This window comes from Phyllostomus discolor, chromosome 5 (genome assembly GCF_004126475.2).
Source record: "Phyllostomus discolor isolate MPI-MPIP mPhyDis1 chromosome 5, mPhyDis1.pri.v3, whole genome shotgun sequence".
Lineage (NCBI taxonomy): Eukaryota > Metazoa > Chordata > Mammalia > Chiroptera > Phyllostomidae > Phyllostomus > Phyllostomus discolor.
Genome location: NC_040907.2, coordinates 22,832,697 through 22,852,191, shown reverse-complemented (window position 1 = coordinate 22,852,191; position 19,495 = coordinate 22,832,697). Strand labels below are relative to the sequence as shown.

Here is a 19,495-nt window from a genome sequence, read left to right as displayed (position 1 = left end):
CACAAGATTGTTTTACTTTCAGAGAACTGATTTTAATTGAAAATAGTTTTTCACAGATTTCCTTAGTTGAGATTTTTTTTTTAAGTTTCATATATGAAAAGAAAAAAAACCACATAAGTTTCAAGTTAGTTTTTGTGTAAATGGGACTTAATTGAGGATGTTGTTAACTTTACAAGATATTATAAAGTTCCTTGATTTTTGTTTTGTATATTATTATTTGTGTTTTTATTCTAACACATTTTTGGATTATTTGTCCATCTGTGTAATTTACTCATTGGTTTCTGTTTTTGGTTACCAAGGTGTCCAGGTTTCGTGTCATAGTTGTAAAACCTCAGCAGTCCCTCAGTATCATTTAGCTATGTCCAGTGGAACTATATACAGCTTCTGCAGCTCCAGTTGTGTTGTGGCTTTCCAGGTATGGCCTAAGGTATTTTACTCCTGCAGTTCTCTTAGGCATTGGTCTGTGGCAAAAATGTTCACTACCGAAGGTCCATACTTAAAAAAGATTAAGTTAGAAAAAAATTCTGTTCAACTGTGGAAGCTAGGATATGGTTTGGATACATGGTATGGTGATGTGTTTATATGTGCCTTCCTCTCATCCTGAGCCAGACACATAATGACTCCTGGAACGGAGTTGTAAGCCTACACTTGTCACATTTTGTCCTCACTCTCAGAGAAAGTGGAGTTTAGTGATCCTCCAGGGTGGGATGATGTCCAATGCAGTGCCCTGCTAGTAGGGAGAAAGACACTGCTGGTGGTCACTGTACTTTTCATAGCCATTAGAGACTGGTTGTGATGGGAGTGTAGGTGGAGGAGGATCTTGGGGGAAAGGGGAGACCTGGTTTAATTTATTAGGGTCATATGTACTAGAGGTCTTTGTCTGGAAAACCTACATTTCTCAGTCCTTCTATTCTGGAAGTATGCCATTTAAACTCTATCTATGTACCATTTCATACATTTTAAAGAAATGTTGCATGGGAGTTAACTTATTAAAAATGAGAATCACCAAGTTTCATTATTTCTCAATTGTTAAAAATCTTTGCCTCATTTGTGTCCATTTAGAATATATTTAACAAGCCAAAAGGAACAAACTCTTCAGCAGCGCCGCTGTCTCAGGGCCAAGTAAGCCCACCATCCCAGTCAACAGCATCAGCAGGAGGAGGTAACATCTCTGGAGTTTCCCCCAGCCCCATCACTGGCTCTGCTGCAGCCGGTCTTCAGCCTCTTGCTGCACACTCCCAGCAAGTTGCTTCAACCCATGCAGTTGTTAAACTCAAGTGTCAGCATTGTAACCATCTGTTTGCCACAAAACCAGAGCTGCTTTTCTATAAGGTAAAGAGAGATCATGAAAGGGATTGAATAAAATCTTACCCAATAAAAGCATTTTTGTCTCTTCATCTTTGATAGTCACTTAATTTGTTTTGAAATGAGAAGGAAAAGGATTTCTTAAAGATAAAGCAACTGTTTAATTAGGTCTTAATGATTATTCTTTCTCTACAGGGTAAAATGTTTCTGTTTTGTGGCAAGACTTGCTCTGATGACTACAAAAAGAAAAATAAAGTTATAGCAATGTGTGACTACTGTAAACTACAGAAAATTATAAAGGAGACTGTACGATTCTCAGGGGTTGATAAGCCATTCTGTAGTGAAGGTAAAGAAAAAAGTTCAGTTTTATCCACAGGGCATGTGATTGTTATGAAATAGTCCTTACGAGGTGGGCTATTAATCCACAATTAATTTTCAAGAAATTTTTGTTTTATGAAGTGTAATTTGAAGCTTTTGAGTTACATTTAACTCACTTTAAAGTTTATCTTTTTTTTAAATGTTACAATAATCTCAGTAAAGAAAAACTTTTGAAACATTAGATCGATGATATTAGTATAGAGCAGGGGTCCCCAACCCCTGGGATCCATGGCTCTTAGGAACTGGCCCACACAACATGAGGTAAGATTTTATGTAATGTGATTGAATCATTCTGAAACCATCCTCCTCACCCCCATCTGTGGAAAAACTCTCTTCCATGAAACCTGTCTGTGGTGCCAAAAAGTTTGGGAACCCCTGGTATAAGATACAAAAAATCTAAGCCCTGGCTGGCGTAGCTCAGTGGATTGAGCACGGGCTGGGAACCAAAGTGTCCCAGGTTCGATTCCCAGCCAGGGTACATTCCTGGGTTGCAGGCCAGAACCCCCAGCAACCGCACATTGATGTTTCTCTCTCTCTCTCTCTCTCTCTCTCTTTCTCTCTCCCTCCCTTCCCTCTCTAAAAATAAATAAATAAAATCTTTAAAAAAAAAAAAAAAAAAAGATACAAAAAAATCTCTTTATAAGTAGAGCTATGACTTCAGAAATCTTTTTCTTCTTCCACATATTTGTGAAGAAAGTACTTAAGCAGTTATGGCTTCTTGACTTAAGAAACTTGCATACCACGTGTGTTTTGAATATAGATATGTAAAAGGTGATAATGAGTTTGTTTTGTGAGTATAGAGACTGTCCTTTAACCTAGAGGCAAATAATTGTGTCCAGTGTTTAGGAATTAACTTAAAGTTGGCATCTAAGACTGTAGAGTCTCACTTTACCTCCTTCAAGTTAATGTAAATTTGATGTTTCTTCCTTTCATCCTTTCTGGTTCTCAGTTTGCAAATACCTTTCTGCTCGTGACTTTGGAGAACTGTGGGGAAACTACTGTAGGATGTGCAGCTATTGTTCACAGACATCCTCTAATTTGGTAGAAAATCGGTTGGAGGGCAAGTTAGAAGAGTTTTGTTGTGAAGATTGCATGTCCAAATACACAGTTCTGTTTTACCAGGTAAATATAATACAACTTTCGGTATTCTGAAGTTTGTAAAAGTTATTTTCTGTTTAAAGTGTGTTCAGATTATGTGAATAAAATTTTGTGTTTAGAACTGGGTAAAATAAACTATGGGTTCCTGAAGCAAGATTCAATTGATTATAAACTTGAACTCTTTGGGCTAAAGAATATAGAATTTGTGGAGTCTTTGTTGTTATTCAAGGGTATGTTCCTTTTAAATTTTGCTTTCTTACAAGGAGTTTTTTCAAGTTAGAACTTTATATAGTTAAGTTGCCTTAAGGCTGTCATACAGAAGGTTACTCTGAGGAATTTGAAGTCAGACCTTGTTCTTATTTCATAGGTCAAATGACTATGACTGACCTACTTTTTAAAAAAAAATTACTTTTTTGAAAGGCTAACAATGAAAGCTATGGTTAATTGAACCACTAAAACCTATCCAGTGCTTCGTAAGTATTTAATCCCCACCAGAATCCCAAGAGGTAGGAATATGATTGCCAGCTTATAAATAAAGGAAAAGAGTAACATGTCCTTAAAGAAGCTGGCAGATGAAGCTAGACAGCACCTATAACACTCCAGTGAAGTCATCTGTTTACTTGTCTCCCTAACCCCGAAGATAAAATCTTCTTGAGGAGAGGTATGTCATTTTCATAGTTAGATTGATATGACCACAACCTATCCTAGTGCTCAAGATACCTCATTAGATATTTGTAGAATGAATCCAAGTCTTTATGACTCCAAAGCCCATATTATTCCTACTGCAACATGCTGCCTCTTAATCTTTTAAAGACAGAACCTATTTTTAGATTTCTTCATTGGTAATTTTAGAAAACAGGAGATCAACTTTTATATTTTTTTTCAGTTGAGGGTATCTATATGAAACAATGAAGAATACATATATTTTTTAAAGGTATAATTAATTGATTATGTTATTAAAATTGTCCCATTTTTCTCCCTTTGCCCTCCTCTGCCTGTTTCCCCTCTTCCCTCTAGCGATCCCCCCTTCCCTCCCACGATCCCCCCTTAGTTCATATCCATGGGTTGTGCATGCAAGTTCTTTGGCTTCTCTTTTGCCTTATACTGTTTTTAACCTGCCTCTGTATATTTTGTACCTACCCCATTATGCTTCTTATTCCTTGTACCTTTTCCCCCTTTCTCCTCCCAGCTGCTAACCCTCCAAGTGATTTCCATATCTATGATTCTATTCCTTTTCTAGTTGTTTGTTTTTGTTTTTTAGATTTATTTGTTGATGGTTGTGAGTTTGTTGTCATTTTAATGTTTGTAGTTTTTTTTTAAAGATTTTATTTATTTATTTTTAGAGAACAGGGACGGGAGGGAGAAAGAGAGGGAGAGAAACATTAATGTGTCCCTGGCTGGCGTAGCTCAGTGGATTGAGCGCCCGCTGCGAACCAAAGTGTCGCAGGTTCAATTCCCAGTCAGGGTACATGCCCGGGATGCAGGCCATGACCCCCAGCAACTGCACATTGATGTTTCTCTCGCTCTATCTCCCTCCTTTCCCTCTCTAAAAATAAATAAATAAAATCTTTAAAAAAACCCCACATTAATGTGTGGTTGCCTCTTGCACATCCCCAACTGGGAACATGGCTCAAAACCCAGGCATGTGCCCTGACTGGAAATCAAACCAGTGACCCTTTGGTTCGCAGACTGGCACTCAATCCATTGAGCCACACCAGCCAGGGCTAATGTTCATAGTTTTGATCTTCTTTTTCCTAAGTAAGTGCCTTTAACATTTCATATAATAAGGGTTTGGTGATGATGAACTCTTTTAAGCTTTACTTTGTGTGGGAAGCACTTTATCTGCTCATCAATTCTAAATAATAACTTTGCTGAATAGAGTAATCTTGGTTGTAGGTCCTTCCTTTTCATCACTTTGTCTAGTTCTTGCCATTTCCTTCTTGCCTGCAAAATTTCTTTTGAGAAATCAGCTGATAGTCTTATGGCAACTCCTTTGTAGGTAACTGTCTGCCTTTCTCTTGCTGCTTTTAAGATTCTCTCTTTATCTTTAACCTTTGACATTTTAATTATGATGTGTCTTGTTGAAGATTTCTTTGGGTCCAACTTGTTTGGGATTCTCTGTGCTTCTTGGACCTGTATGTCTATTTCCTTTGGCAAATTAGGGAAGTTTTCTCTCACTGTTTATTCAGGTAAGTTTTAAATTTTTTGTTCTTCCTCCTCTCCTGGCATCCCTATGATTCGGATAGTGACCCTTTTGGAGATGTCCCAGAGTCATCTTAAAGTCATCACATTTTTAAAATTCTTGTTTCTTCATTTTGTTCTGGTTGAATGTTCATTTCTTCCTTATGTTCCAAATCAGTGATTTGAATCTTGGCTGCTTTCCCTTCATTATTGGTTTCCTGTGGATTTTTCTTGATTTCCCTTAATAAAGCCTTCATTTCTTCCCTTATGCTTTTGCTGTTTTCAGTGGGATCTTAGAGCATTCTGACCACTAGTAGTGTTTTGAACTCAGCATCTGATAGGTTGTCTATCTCCTCTAGCTTAGTTCTTTTTCTGGGGCTCTGTTCTCTTCCTTCATTTGGGCTACATTTCTTTGACTCCTGATTTTTGCAGCCTCCCTTTGTCTGTGTACTAGGTAGAGCTGCTTTGATTCCCTTTCAGTGCACCTGTTAACTTATATGGGGTGGAGCCTTGGCTATTTGCCAATGCGGGGCAACCATGTGTGTGTGGGAGGGGTCAAAGAGGGGACAGTGCTGCTGCTGGCTAACTTCTGGGGACTTGTCTGGCCCTCACCCCCATGTCCAGTCACTTCATCCACTTCCCATATACAATTGGTGCCCCTTCAGTTGCTGTCCTGGTTGTGGTTCCCAGGGTGGATGGGTTTGTGTATGTACCAGCAGTTTTTTCTGCCTCACTAACTCCCACTGGGTTTATAGCCAGAAGTTATGCATCTTTATTTTCCCCAGTGCTGGAGCCTTGGGCTGCTCAGTCTGGCCTGGGGTGGGGCTTGCTGCCCACAAGGTGTCCCCCTGATTTTTATCTACCACATGTGAATGTGGGGCTGCCTGTCCTGCCAGCCAGTGCCTCGCTGCCTCACTGCCTCTGTGCCCCTCTGCCTGCTGCCACACTGAGTCCTAACTGCTCAACTCCCCGTCTCTGCCCCTCCTACCCGTCTGGATGAATATAGCTTCTTTAAATCCTTGGTTGTCTGACTTCTGTACAGTTTTGGGTGATTTTCTGGCAGTTCTGGGTGTTTTTTGTTTCTGAGTTAGTTGTATTCCTTCTTATAGTTGTGTAATGAGGCGAGGTGTGTCTACCTATGCCTTCATTGTGACTGGGACCAAGAATATATATTTTTAACCATAGTATATATTTTTTATATTTCAATTGCAGTTTACATTTAATACTATTTTGTATCAGTTTCAGATATGTGGCATAATCATTAGACAATCATATATTTTATAAAGTGTTCTCCTGATATTTCAAGTACCTACCTGGCACTATACAGAGTTATTACAGTATTATTAACTATATTCCCTATGCTGTACACTACATCTCTGTGACTATTTTGTACTTCTTAATTATTTTGCCTTTTTCACCCAGTCCCCCAACATCCCTCCCCTCTAGCTATCATCAGTCTGTTCTCTCTATATATGTGTTTGTTTCAATTTTGTTCATTTATTCTGTTTTTTAGATTCCATATATGAGTGAAATCATATGATAGTCATCTTTCTCTGACTTATTTCACTTAGCATAATACTCTCTAGATTCATCCATGCTGTCACAAATGGAACAATTTCATTCTTTTTATGGCTGAGTAATATTCCATTGTATATATCTTCCACAGTTTTTTTTATCCACTCATCTGTTGATGGGTTTTGGGATTGCTTCCATAGCTTGGCTATTGTAAATAATGCCATAATGAACATAGGGGTGCATATATTCTTTCAAATTAGTATTTTGTGTTTCTTTGGATAAATGCCCAGAAGTGGAATCACTGTATCATAAGGCACTTCCATTTGTAATTTTCTGAGGAACTCCTATACTGTTTTCCATTTGTATTCCCACCAATAGTGCACACGAGTTCCCTTTTCTTTATATCGTCACCAACACTTGAATGTTGTTTTGTTGATGATAACCATTCCAGCAGGGGTGAGGTGATATCTTACTGATGTTAGACATATGAAAAGATGAATTGAGCATCTGTATGTCCTCCTTGGAGAAGTGTCTACTCAGGTTCTTTGTCCATTTTTAAATTGGATTGTTTGCTTTTCTGGTGTTGAGTTCTTTATAAATTTTGGATATTAACTCCTTATGGATGTATCATTGGTAGAAGTCTTATATTATGTGATCTCAACCGACTCATGATGTTATCTTTTTATTATTTTATTGTTTTAAGCCTATCCTCTCTTACATTTCTTTTTCAGATGGCCAAGTGTGATGCTTGTAAACGACAGGGTAAGCTAAATGAGTCCATAAAATGGCAAGGAAACATCAAATATTTTTGTAATCTATTTTGTGTCTTGGAGTTTTGTCATCAGCAAACTACAAATGGCCCTGATTCACAAAGTAAAGGTAAAATTAAATTTGGCTAATGGGATCTTTATGTAAGTGCTAGGATATAATATCAGCATACACAGTTGTAAATAATGTAATAAAAACAAAATTTCACTGGATTCAGATAGCCTGAATAATTCCTTTAAATCTTCCTGTAAGAATCCTTAAAGATTGCCCTTGAGGGAAAATTAATCCTGATGCTTTTTGCTGTCATAATCAAACACCAAGAATAATAAATGTAGAAGCACTAATTTTATAGGAAAATTAGATTTGATTGCTTTTGATTGACTTTATCCATATATAAATAACCACACTAGGGATAGATGCTATTCAGTTAATAAACTAAAAATAAAAATAGAAAATTAGGGCAGGCAAAGGGAGAGGATGTAAGTATGTTAATATAGTTTCTGTGACTGGTAAGATTTGATCCAGAGCTTGTTTGTAGCCAAGGAAGAAAGAACAACACATTAATTATATCAGAAAATAAAGTAGACCATTTCTTCATGGGTAGCAATGTTTTTCTTGGCTAAGAATAAAATAATTTTGCAAGTAGGACAGCTAATGTGGTCAAAATATCCATATGAATAGATAGATAGATGGCATGTTTTTAAAGTAGTTCCCTGAAGTAGGACTTCTCTGAGTTAGATTAAAAACATTTGACATTATGTTTTCTGATCAAAGCCTGGAGTGCTGCTCAATTGACAGATTCCATGTGCTTTGGCTCCTTATAGTCTGGCTCTTCTTCGCCTTTGCAATCTTATTAATCATCATCCAGATATGCCTTCTAGCTAATCTTGTTTGTTACCATCCATTCCCTGAGATTACTCAGGCAGGTGGTAGAATTTTCATTCTGTAATGTAGGTTAACAAAACTGGCATTCCTATGTGGACGGACCAAAGCTTATTTACACCTATGTCATCAACTTATTTATAAAAATTGTCATTAAATTTTTAGTGAAGCAACATAGGTGTAGAAGTTTTAATATTCATGAATGGAAAAGCCCAGCTAACCCTGAAGGCAGTGCATTATATTTTTACCTGTTAAATATCATTTGAAGTTTATAATGTTAGAGAACCAGCCTCTCTTTAAGTTCTAACGAACACTAATCTGACCAGTATCACCCAGCACAAATTATACAGAGTTAGATATTTGCAGTGCCTCTTGAAAATTTAGTTGTTACATGGTTTTTCTGTGTGTGTGTGTGACCCTTTTGTTTATACTAGGTCTTACCCTTTTATTTTAAGCAGTGAGTATTTCTAAGGCACCAACTGCTTCAATGGAGCTCCCTTCTGTCACGACAAATACAACACCAGTTATAACCTGTGTGGTGTCATTAGCAGAAGTATCTCCTGCCCAGTCCACAGGGAACACTAACAGTGGTTTAAAAGGTATGACTTGGCATAAAGGCATTTGTTTAGACTGTGGAAATGAGGGTTGTCTAGTGTGTGTAGCTGTTATTGTAGCTGTTAGTGTTCACTGTTATTTACACGTATATGAGGAAACATGCTTCTTTGTCCTGGAGGGAAGTGGGTAGCAAGCTGGCTGGAATGGATCGGGAAGGAAGTGGCATGTATGGTTTATTTTTTTAAGAACCCAAATAATTTTAATACAGCTGCCTTTACCACCAGAGATCCTAATATAGTAGGAGGGGATTGTAGCTCAGGAATCCTTACCTTTACCAAGAACTCCAGATGAGACTGAGGCTGAGTAATTTTGGGCCATATTTGAGAAGTTTTGGGCTGGGCTCTAGATCACCTTAGTGAGAAGAAGGTAACTTCTTGCTTTCGGTGTTTACTTTTGTATATTCTATGGATAATAACATTATGTTTTAATTTTTAACAGATGCAGTTTTTACAGACGCAGCAAAGATCATCAAAGATGTAAGTTTTTTTAATATTTGCCTGATAATGCCACTTTATTTTCATTTTGTATATAACCTTCTAATATCTATCTGAGTACATTTCTATTTACAGCTTAGTCTTTAAAAAAAGTGGAGTAAATATTATACATTAATTTTTGTTTTCAAATCTTAAAATTACATTATTAATAGGAATGCATTCTTGATTTATTATTTATGTCTAGTGTCTTAATTTCTTTAAATACTTAATTCCATCTGGTTACTTATTTTCTCTTTTGCTACTTTCAAGTATCTTTATTTTAGACTAGAAAGTCTCTTGAAGAAGTTCAGTATAGTGTCATTGTATGTGTCTTTGAATTATGCCAGGCTGAACATAGTGCAAAGTAAAAAGATTTAAATCCCCACTTTATGTCTCAAATTTGAAATATTATAAAGCTTCCCAAAATTAAAAAAATTTGAGGAAATGCATAATTTCAAATCTGGCAGGCTAAAAGGACTACAAACTATGTCATTATTGTCTTATGTCAGCATCACTTAGCAGGAAAACAAAATTCTCATTCTTTATCAATATCACATGAACCTAATGTTAGGTTAATGTGTTTTGGTGACTGTGGGCTGCTCTCTTAACATTTGCTCTTGATACAATTCAAAATCATTTTTTATATCAAATAACTGTCATTCAGATTCATTAAATGGTGGTGCTAGTGCTAAAAAGTGTGCCCAGAATTTAATAAATTTGGAACAGAAATTAAATGTGATAAAACTCTGTGAAGATTGATTGCCAGACTACTGCTGTGATATCTCATCCTGTTAATTTAGGAGAGTGCATCCTGAAGAATATTAAAGATAATGTTCCTAAAAACCAAAGCATCAGTAAAGCAGGTACACCCTTTAGTTCACAAAATGATCTTATAACAAGGCAAGGATAATGGAATAAATGGATAAAATCCTAGCAACACGGCTATAAGGTCAGTGTTGACATACTGCATTCCTAAGGTCAAGCTATCATCTATGGTAAGGCATGAAGTAGTTTTAAAAAGATACTATTTATTTATTTTTAGAGAGGGGGGGAGGGAGGGAGAGAAACATCATTGTGCAAGAGAAGCATCAATCGGTTGCCTCTTGCACACCCCTTTTTGGCGACCTGGCCAGCAACCCAGGCATGTGTCCCAACTAGATCAAACTGGTGACCTTTACGTTTTCAGGATGACGCCCAATCTACTAAGCCACCCAGTCAGGGCATGAAGTATTTCTGATGATTTGAAAGGAGCTGGCAAATGAAACGAAAAGGTTTACTACAAGTCATAGCTGGTTTTCTAATTTTATTTTATTAAAAAATATTTTATTGTTTATGCTATTACAGTTGTCCCAATTTTTCCCTCTTTGCCCCTCTCCACCCAGCCTGCCCCGGTTTTCCAATTTTAAAGCCCACCAAGGTATTAAGGATATAAACATGAGCAGGCAAGCCATACCTGCTAACTCCAAAGCTATCAAAACATTTCAACTTTGCCATAATTTAAAGAGGCTTTAACTTGGAAGACAGCATAAGCCCTGCTAATAAAGAATGTGAAGGTGGTAAAGCAAGTGGTAAGTTTGTACAAGGTTGTTGAAATGGATGTTGAAATTTTGCTTGGTTTGATACCCATGAATTAATAAAGGGAGCCTTGCTAGAATTAGAATAATAAAGGTCCCATGGAGTCAGATCTCTGATGGTGGCTGCAGGATCGGGGTGGTTGGGGAGAAGGCAGTCAGGACTGTGGTGGCAAAGGGATGGAAAAGGTGGCCCTCCTGGCAGGGCTGTGGGAGCAAGAAGGGCCACATACTGCATTGCGCTGTGGGCCTTTGCATTCCGGGCCCCCGGGTTGCATGCCTGCCCAAGGGCTGCGGCTCTGGCAGCCAGGTGTAGACCTTAAAGCACTTGGAGTCTTTTGAAGTGCTTTGATGTCTCTGAAGTAGTGCTGTGTAAACTGAAGTGTTTGGTAATCACAGAAACACACTGTAGGCTTGGAAACCTAACCGAAGCCCTTAGTAAATCTTGCAGCATTTTGACATTTCCAAAGTGTTTTGGCATCTCTGAAATCTAGAGAACTGTGATGGGCAGTGGAAAGAAGGGGGAAAGGTGCCAATTGCATGGGAGCTGCCCAAGGTCAAGTACCTTTGGAGCAGCACCTCAGAAGGGTATTCCTGCAAGTGCAATGGTTGGGCCCCCTCTAGATGGCCAGCCCATAGCTCTGTGTTGAGTTCTGGAGTGGCAAGCAGCCTCAAGCACCTGAAAACCTGGAAGGAGGATGATATGGCCTGCACAGCAAGGTTTGTCCTGGGACTCATCCTGCTGCAAAAATTCTTCCTCCTCATCTTCTTCGCATTCCTCTGGCACAGGTGTGGACGGGGCTGTTCCCAGTGGCTGCCTGATTCAGAGCACGTGGTAGTTTCTTTTGTCGGGGTGATCCCCTTTGCGCCATGCCAACTGCTCTCTAGAAGAAATGGCGTTTGTAGAAGAGAAAACCTGCAGCCTTAAGGTTAATTCCAAAGATAGTCCTTGTAATTCCATGAATTCTTGAGCTCAAAGTGATAAAATTGAAGAACCAAGCAAGGTTCATAAAAGGAAGAAGGGAAGTCTTTGAGACCAAGGTTCTATGATGATCTAGCTGAAGGCTATCCAGGGCATTCTGGGAAATTCCATGCCAAAAAGGAAGGGAGATACTGCCCCTAGGACAAAACCAAACACAGGAGAACGTTCCACCTTCAGGGAAGGGCCAGCCAAAAGTATCACTGTGTCTGCCCCTCAGAAAGAGAAAGAGTCAGCCCCAGAGATCAGAGTGAAAGGGAAAAAAAGGCTGTGCTGGAGAGGAGCAGCTTCTGTGACAGGACAGTGGTGATGCACCCTTCGGAGAAACCCAGCGAGAAGCCACTTGGTGATGGAAGGACAGTTACTGATGCACACTCTCCACCCCTAGAGTTTTTGGATGACTCTGACTCTCATTTAGAAAGCCAAAAGCCTGGAGAAAGGGAGGTAGTGACAGAGTACACCTCTTTAGGAAGTGACCGGCCCAACATGGATGAGGTTTCCACAGCCACTTTCTCCCAGGAGGAACCCATCTCACTGAAACTTTCTTTTGTTTTTTTTAAAATTATATTTTATTAAAAAATAAATAAAATTATATTTTATTGATGATGTTATTACAGTTGTCCTAATTTTCCCCACTTAGTCCCCCTCCACCCAGCACTCCTCTTTCCTTCATGCAATCCCCACACCATTGTTCATGTCCATGGGTCATGCCTATAAGTTCTTTGGCTACTCCGTTTCCTATACTGTACTTCACATCCTCATGGCTATTCTATAACTACCTATTTGTACTTCTTAATCCCCTTACCTCTTCACCCATTTCCCCACACCCTGCTGTCATCTGGCGACCATCAGACTCTCTCCGTATCAATGATTTGGTCTCTGTTCTTTTTGTTTTCTTAGTTTGCTTTTAGATTCATTTGTTGATAGGTATGTATTTATTGCCATTTTATTGTTCATACTTTTGATCTTCTTTTTCTTGAATAAATCCCTTTAACATTTCATATAATAATGGCTTGGTGATGATGAACTCCTTTAGTTTTTCACCTTGTCAGGAAAGCTGTTCATCTGCCCTTTGATTCTAAATGATAGCTTTGCTGGATAGAGCAGTCATGGCTGTAGGTTCCTGCTTTTCATGACTTTGTGTGTTTCTTGCCAATCCCTTTTGGCCTGCTAAGTTTCTTTTGAGAAATCAGCTGACAGTCTCACGGGAGCTCCCCTGTAGGTAACTAACTTACTTTCTTGCTGTTCTTAAGATTCTCTTTAACCTTTGGTTAAAATTTTAATTATGGTGCATCTTGGAGTGGGCATCCATTTTGTATCCATCCACTTTGCATCCATTTTGCTTGGGACACTCTGTGCTTCCTGGACTTGTATATCTATTTCTTTCAGCAAATTAGGGAAGTTTTCTTTCTTTGTTTTTTTCAGGTAGATTTCCAATTTCTTGCTCTTTCTCTTCTTCTAGCACCCCTATCATGCAAATGTTGGAATGCTCAAAGTTGTCCCAGAGGTTGTTTATACTATCCTCATTTTTTTTGGATTCTTTTTTCTTCTTATTGTTCTGATTGGTTGTTTTTTGTTTCCTTATATTTGGAATCACTGATTTGATTCTTGGCTTCATCCAATCTACTGTTGTTTCCCTTTAAGTTGTTCTTTATTTCAATTGGTGTATCCGTCATTTCTGACTGGACCTTTTTTATGCTGTTGAGGTCCTCCCTAAGTTCCTTGAGCATTCGTATAATCAGTGTTTGGAACTCTGCATCTGATAGATTGCTTATCTCCATTTCATTGGTTCTTTTTCTGGAGTTTTGATCTCTTCTTTCATTTGGGCTATATGATTCCTTGTCTCCTCGTTTTGGCAGCCTCCCTGTGTTTGTTTCTATGATGTTCCCTGTCTTGGTAGCATGGCCTAATGTGGTAGGTGTCCTGTAGGGTCTGGTGGCACAGGTGCACCCTTTTTGTGGGCCTGTGTACCCCCTGCTCTTGTAGTTGAGCCTTGATTGCTGTTGGCAGGTCAATGTGAGGGATTTACCCAGGCCAGTCAGCTACAAGGACTGGCTGTGACCACTTACCACCAACCATAGCCCTCCATGGGGAATCAGCCATGCAGGGAAAGAGTGGTGGTGCTCTGATGTGGTGTGTAGCTGTACACTGTATGTGGACAGGCTCTGGCATTTCTCCAGAGGTGCAGGCCAAGGTCAGCCCCCACCTGTGTTCTGCCTCGGGTCACCCTCCATGAGCAGTAAAGCAGTCTGAGATGGCTGCTACTTGTGCTGGGCTTGGAGATTCCTAGGCAAAGGCAAACTGTGAATGTAAGCTCACTGCTGCTAGTGCCAGGCCTGGGGCCACTTAGCAAGAGGTACAGGGGCCAGGGGGGCTCACTGAGGCCAGCTGTTTCTTATTTGAAAGGATTTAGGAAGTTGTGATGTATGAGCCAAGACCAGCCATTCATATGGAAAAGTCACTGTTAACAGTTTGGTGGGCCTGTTAAGTTGGGTGGGATGCAGTCTCAGGCATCTCTAAGGTAGGGCAAAATGGTGTTAGCCAAGTTAATGGAGTCTCAGATATGGCACCTTCCTGCCAGCTCTGTGGCTTGTTGGGGGAGGGTTCAGAAAAGGGACAGTGGCCTCTGCCCACCTTTCTGGTTGCGAGAAAGCTGTCCCCCAACTCGCACCTTGATGCTAGATACTTCAGTACCTCCTTGTATACTACTGGTACCTTTCAAGCTGCTACCCCAGTGTTGGAGCTCAGAGAGAATGAGTTTGAGTAAGTCCGTGTTCTTTAAGAGGAACTGCTCAGGACTCGATAAGTTTCTTCCACTGATTTAATCCCCACTGGTTTTTGCAGCCAGAAGTTATGGGAACTTATCTTCCAGGCACTGGAATCCTGGGCTGAGGGGCCTGGACTCCTTGCTCCCAAGGTATTCCTCCCAAATTTATATTCACTACACCTGGATTGGGACCAGCCCATTCTGTGTCTCTTTTCCTCTTATCAGTCTGGATGGATGCGTTTCTTTAATTCTATAGTTCTCAGACTTCCATTCAACTTGATTTTTGACAGTTCTTAGGGTAGTGGTTCTATATTTTAATTGTAATTTTGGCGTGGTTGTATGAGGAGGCCAGCCATGTCTGCCAATGCCGCCATCTTGACTGGAAGTCCCACTTAAACTTTCAGCAGTTCCAGAGCCTTCTGCCTTCCTCATTGACTATGTCGTGTACCTAGATATTTGAACAGTAGTCCTTGGTGTGACTACACCAGCTATTGGACCAACAGTCCCAGCCTTCTAGCTACACCTCCATGGGCAGCAGCAGCAATGATATGCCAGCTGGGAGGAGCAGGCTGGGTCTCCTGAGCAAGCATTTTCTCAACTCTACAGTGAGCTCCCAAAACACCTCCAGAGATATGGAGGTGACAGAGGAAAGCAGAGCCTAGAATTCTTGTTTTTTTCTCTAGGAGCTTAGAATAAGAGCAAATAAAGGAGAAAAGAACATTCCAGAGGGAACACCACCCCATTCTTGTGAAGGACATGCATCTACCACCCTGCCAAAGAACTGTTGAAGCCAAACCTAGAGGAGGGTTTCATCAGTCCTCATTGGCACTTGGACATGCTCTATTCCAAGTTGTCTTTCAAAGGGACCTTTAGCTAGTTAAGAAAAATTTATAGCAGCTCCTTCCCTAAGGGATTTCAGGGCTGCATTTTTTTTTTAATATATTTTATTGATTATGCTATTACAGTTGTCCCATTTCCCCCCTTCTCTCCCCTCCACCCTGTACCCCCTCTCCCACCCACGTTCCCCCCCTTTAGTTCATGTCCATGTGCCATACTTATGAGTTCTTTAGTTTCTACATTTCCCGTACTATTCTTGCCCTCCCCCTATCTATTTTCAACCTATATTCTATGCTACTTATTCTCTATACCTTTTCTCCCTCTCTCCTCCTCCCACCCCCTTGCTGCTAACCCTCCATGTGCCCTCCATTTCTGTGGTTCTGTTCCTGTTCTAATTGTTTAGTTTCTTTTGGTTTTGCTTTAGGTGTGGTTGTTAATATTTGTGAGTTTGCTGACCTTTTACTATACATGTCTTTTCTTTATCTTCTTTTCTTAGATAAGTCCCTTTAGCATTTCATAAAATAAGGGCTTGGTGATGATGAACTCCTTTAACTTGACCTTATCTGAGAAGCACTTTATCTGCCCTTCCATTCTAAATGAGAGCTTTGCTGGATAGAGCAATCTGGGATGTAGGTCCTTGTCTTTCATGACTTGGAATATTTCTTTCCAGCCCCTTCTTGCCTGTAAGGTCTCTTTGGAGAAATCAGCTGACAGTCTGATGGGAACTCCTTTGTAGGTTACTGTCCCCTTACCTCTTGCTGCTTCTAGGATTCTCTCCTTCGTTTTTACCTTGGCTAATGTAATTATGATGTGCCTTGGTGTGTTTCTTCTTGGGTCCAACTTCTTTGGGGCTCTCTGAGCTTCTTGGATTTCTTGGAAGACTGTTCCCTTTGCCAGATTGGGGAAGTTCTCCTTTATTATTTGTTCAAATAACTTTTCCACTTGTTGGTCCTCCCCTTCTGGTACCCCTATAATTCGGATGTTGGAACGTTTAAAGGTGTCCTCGATGGTCTTAAGCTTTTCTTCGATTTTTTGAATTCTTATTTCATCATGCTTTCCTGCTTGGTTGATTCTATCTTCCTTCTGGTCCACTGTGTTGTTTTGAGACTCAGATTCCTTCCTTTCACTATTGGCTCTCCTCCGTGTATCTTCCTGCATCCCTTTTATGGTAATCTGCATTTTTTCATGTAATTTGGATCCAAAATCAACCAGTTCCGTGAGCTTCCTGATTACCAGTGTTTTGAACTGTGCATCTGATAGATTGGCTATTTCTTGGTCACTCAAAAGGATGAGTCCTGGGGGACTGATCTGTTCTGCTGGAAACATGTCTTATGTCTTTCCCTGTCTCTCCTATTATTTTATTTATTTATTTATTTTTTCTCCGGTCTGGTCGCTCTTGTTATGGTAGGGGGCGGAGCCTTAGGTGTTCACCGGGGCTGGGCGCCCTAGTCGCTAGATTGTGACGTTATATGTGGGGGCAGGGGTGGGAGCGGGGATAGGAGGGATCAATGGTGACCGTTCGTACTCCTGGAGCCAGACACTTCCCTGGGCTTCTGGGCCAAGAGCTCTGCCCTGGTCCACGATCGCTGCCCCACTGATTCCCCCAGCCGCTGCTTGCGTACTCAGGGATCACCGCTGCACCGCTGTGCTCCTGCTCCCCGGATTGCTGTCGCGCCAATTTTGCGCCAAATTTCCCCCGACCTACGCATGCCTGCGACCGCGCCAGCCCCACGCCCGCTCGGCTCGTCATCCCCTACCAGTCTGGATGTACGGGTCTACTTCAACTTCTTGGCTGTCCGACTTCCATTTAGATAAATCCTCTGACAGTTCTGATATTATGACTGCAAATCATTGTTGTAAATTATTGTTGTTCTGTTCTTGGTTGTGCGAGGAGGTACGGTGCGTCCACCTATTCCTCCATCTTGCCGGAAGTCGGATTCTCTTAAGTTCTTAATTTATTAATCCTCTCATGAAAAATCTGCACAATCACTACAGATAAACTAACTGAAGAATCTTTTCTCCTCTTGTCCAATTCCCAGCTCACTTTTTGCCAGCATCAACATTGGCTTTTGCAGCCCCCCTCACTTTTTTCATTTTGTTCTTGTGTTCCTCTTTCTGTTTCCTTGAAGTTTTCTACTTATATAGGACAAGTCTTGCAAATCTGTGTTTGGGTTCATTTTTCTTGGTGTGATCAAAGAATCACACAGCACGCCAAAGCCTATTGTCTTGCCACCACCAAGACAGGTTTTGAATACAAACACAAAGATGACGGCTAGTGTGGTCTCGCACATTTTAGGTAGTTTTTCGTACATTTCTGTCTTAGGTACTGTTGCTTTGCCAAGATGAAGGACATCAATGACCATTTGTTTCTGCTGAAGTAGTCTATTGGTCACGAACTTTTTGGTCCATATATTTACTGTGTTTTTTGTGATGGTAGCCCATTTACTTACAGTTTTAATTATTCTTTTACTTGTTGAAATCTAACAATAGGATTTCTCCACTTTTGGAACTAAAGAATTTAGAATTCCTAAAAATTTAATTGTTCTCACTCAGACCATCTAGATGTCATTTGTGAAATTTGCCACAAGCTATTACAGCTTTAATATATACCGGGAAGGGGGAGTGATAGGGGCATTGTGACTTCTTATGGCTAATGATGTGTCCCCAAACATTTGTTTTCCATCTTGGAAGCAACAAAAGAAAGAAAGAGAAGGAAAGAAAAAGAAAAATGTAACAGGAAGAGGGCCCTAACAATTAGCCTGGGCCTTCAGTACATCAACCAACAGTGAAGTAACTGACATAGGCTTTTGACCTTACTTCAACAACAGTGCTATTTTTGAAGGAGATGATCTAGATGTGGATTGCTATTCCATGGTGGCAAGGCAAAAGATGGACAGTGTGTTTGCATATCAAGAAGTCCACAATGAGCCATCTGGGTAGCTCAGTTGGTTAGAATGTTGTCTCAATATGCCAAGGGTGCAGATTCAGTCCCTTGTCAGGACCCATACAAGAATCAACCAATGAATGCATAAATAAATGAAACAACAAATCAGTGTTTCTCTTTCTCTCCTTTTCCCCTCTCTCTAAAATCAATAAATTAAAATTTTTAAAATCCATAATAAAGGTGGGGTAGGGGATGTAGAAAAGGGTAAAGGGGAGATAAATGGTGATAGAACAAGACTTGGGGTGGTGAACACACAATACAATATACAGATGATATATTATAGAATTTTATACTGAAACATACATAATTTTATTAACCAGTGTCACCCCAATAAATTCAATAAAAAGTAAAAGAGAAAAATCCACAATGAGAGAAAATACAAACCATATTAGATTCATTCTTTAGCAGAAGTCTTTCAGAGAATCAGACCACCCTTCATTATAATGTGGAAAGATAGCTTGTCTTAATTTGATTCCACCTAACTCTCCCATTATTTGTGTTATTGGAGGATGATAATATCTTCTATTTAATTTCAGGCAGTATACTACATTAGAACTGTCATTAGGTTAACGTTGTAGTCATTTGTGTAGTATATACTATACATCAAATTATATTTTAAAATCACATTAAATTGTATTTTACTAAATCACTGGTATAGAATTAATAATTTTGTTATTAACCACATCATATAATTAAAGTATTATGTTTTATATTGATAAGTATTATGTATAATGAAAATATTCTATATTGATTAAAGACTTATTTACTCTTCCATCCTCTATATGTATGGAGCAATTAGTCTTGTTAGTTTTAAATTATTCAGAGTTTTCAGGAACATATGTCTCATTTAAATGTGACTGCCTTATCTTTGTATGTTGGCAAAAGTAGGTTTACAGTTGTTCATATAGAAAATAACGTAATAATTAAAAAATGATAATACAAGAATAAACTCTGTGCTTCACATACTCACAACTATAAACCTACTTTGCCCCACCCTGTATATGTCTTCCTGTGTGGAGTCCTTCTGTAATTCAATTTAACCAGTCATTTAAACTATGTTACAGAATAGCTCTGACTGAAATTTTCAGTTTGGTCTAAAAAAGTGTAATAATAACAAATAGTGTAGTACTCTGTAATTTAAAAAAATTGACAGTTTTAGAGTTTTTTCTTTGTTTCTCTGGG

The 19,495-nt window shown here is 39.5% G+C and overlaps 1 protein-coding gene across 12 annotated transcripts in view; it reads left to right on the top strand.

The window, feature by feature from the left end:
* Nucleotides 1-19,495, top strand: part of ZMYM6 (zinc finger MYM-type containing 6) — a 41,270-nt gene that overhangs the window by 11,933 nt on the left and 9,842 nt on the right. For 9 of the 12 annotated variants that reach the window (XM_036025747.1, XM_036025748.1, XM_036025749.1 and 6 more), the window contains 7 exons: nucleotides 300-415; nucleotides 1,063-1,332; nucleotides 1,501-1,651; nucleotides 2,633-2,805; nucleotides 7,209-7,356; nucleotides 8,583-8,726; nucleotides 9,181-9,218. In XM_036025747.1, coding sequence (XP_035881640.1) covers nucleotides 300-415; nucleotides 1,063-1,332; nucleotides 1,501-1,651; nucleotides 2,633-2,805; nucleotides 7,209-7,356; nucleotides 8,583-8,726; nucleotides 9,181-9,218 — 1,040 coding nt within the window. Of the gene's footprint in view, nucleotides 1-299; nucleotides 416-1,062; nucleotides 1,333-1,500; nucleotides 1,652-2,632; nucleotides 2,806-7,208; nucleotides 7,357-8,582; nucleotides 8,727-9,180; nucleotides 9,219-10,597; nucleotides 10,784-19,495 lie in introns of all 12 variants that reach the window. The other 3 variants (XR_004903129.1, XR_004903128.1, XM_028511798.2) reach the window with 2 other exon arrangements.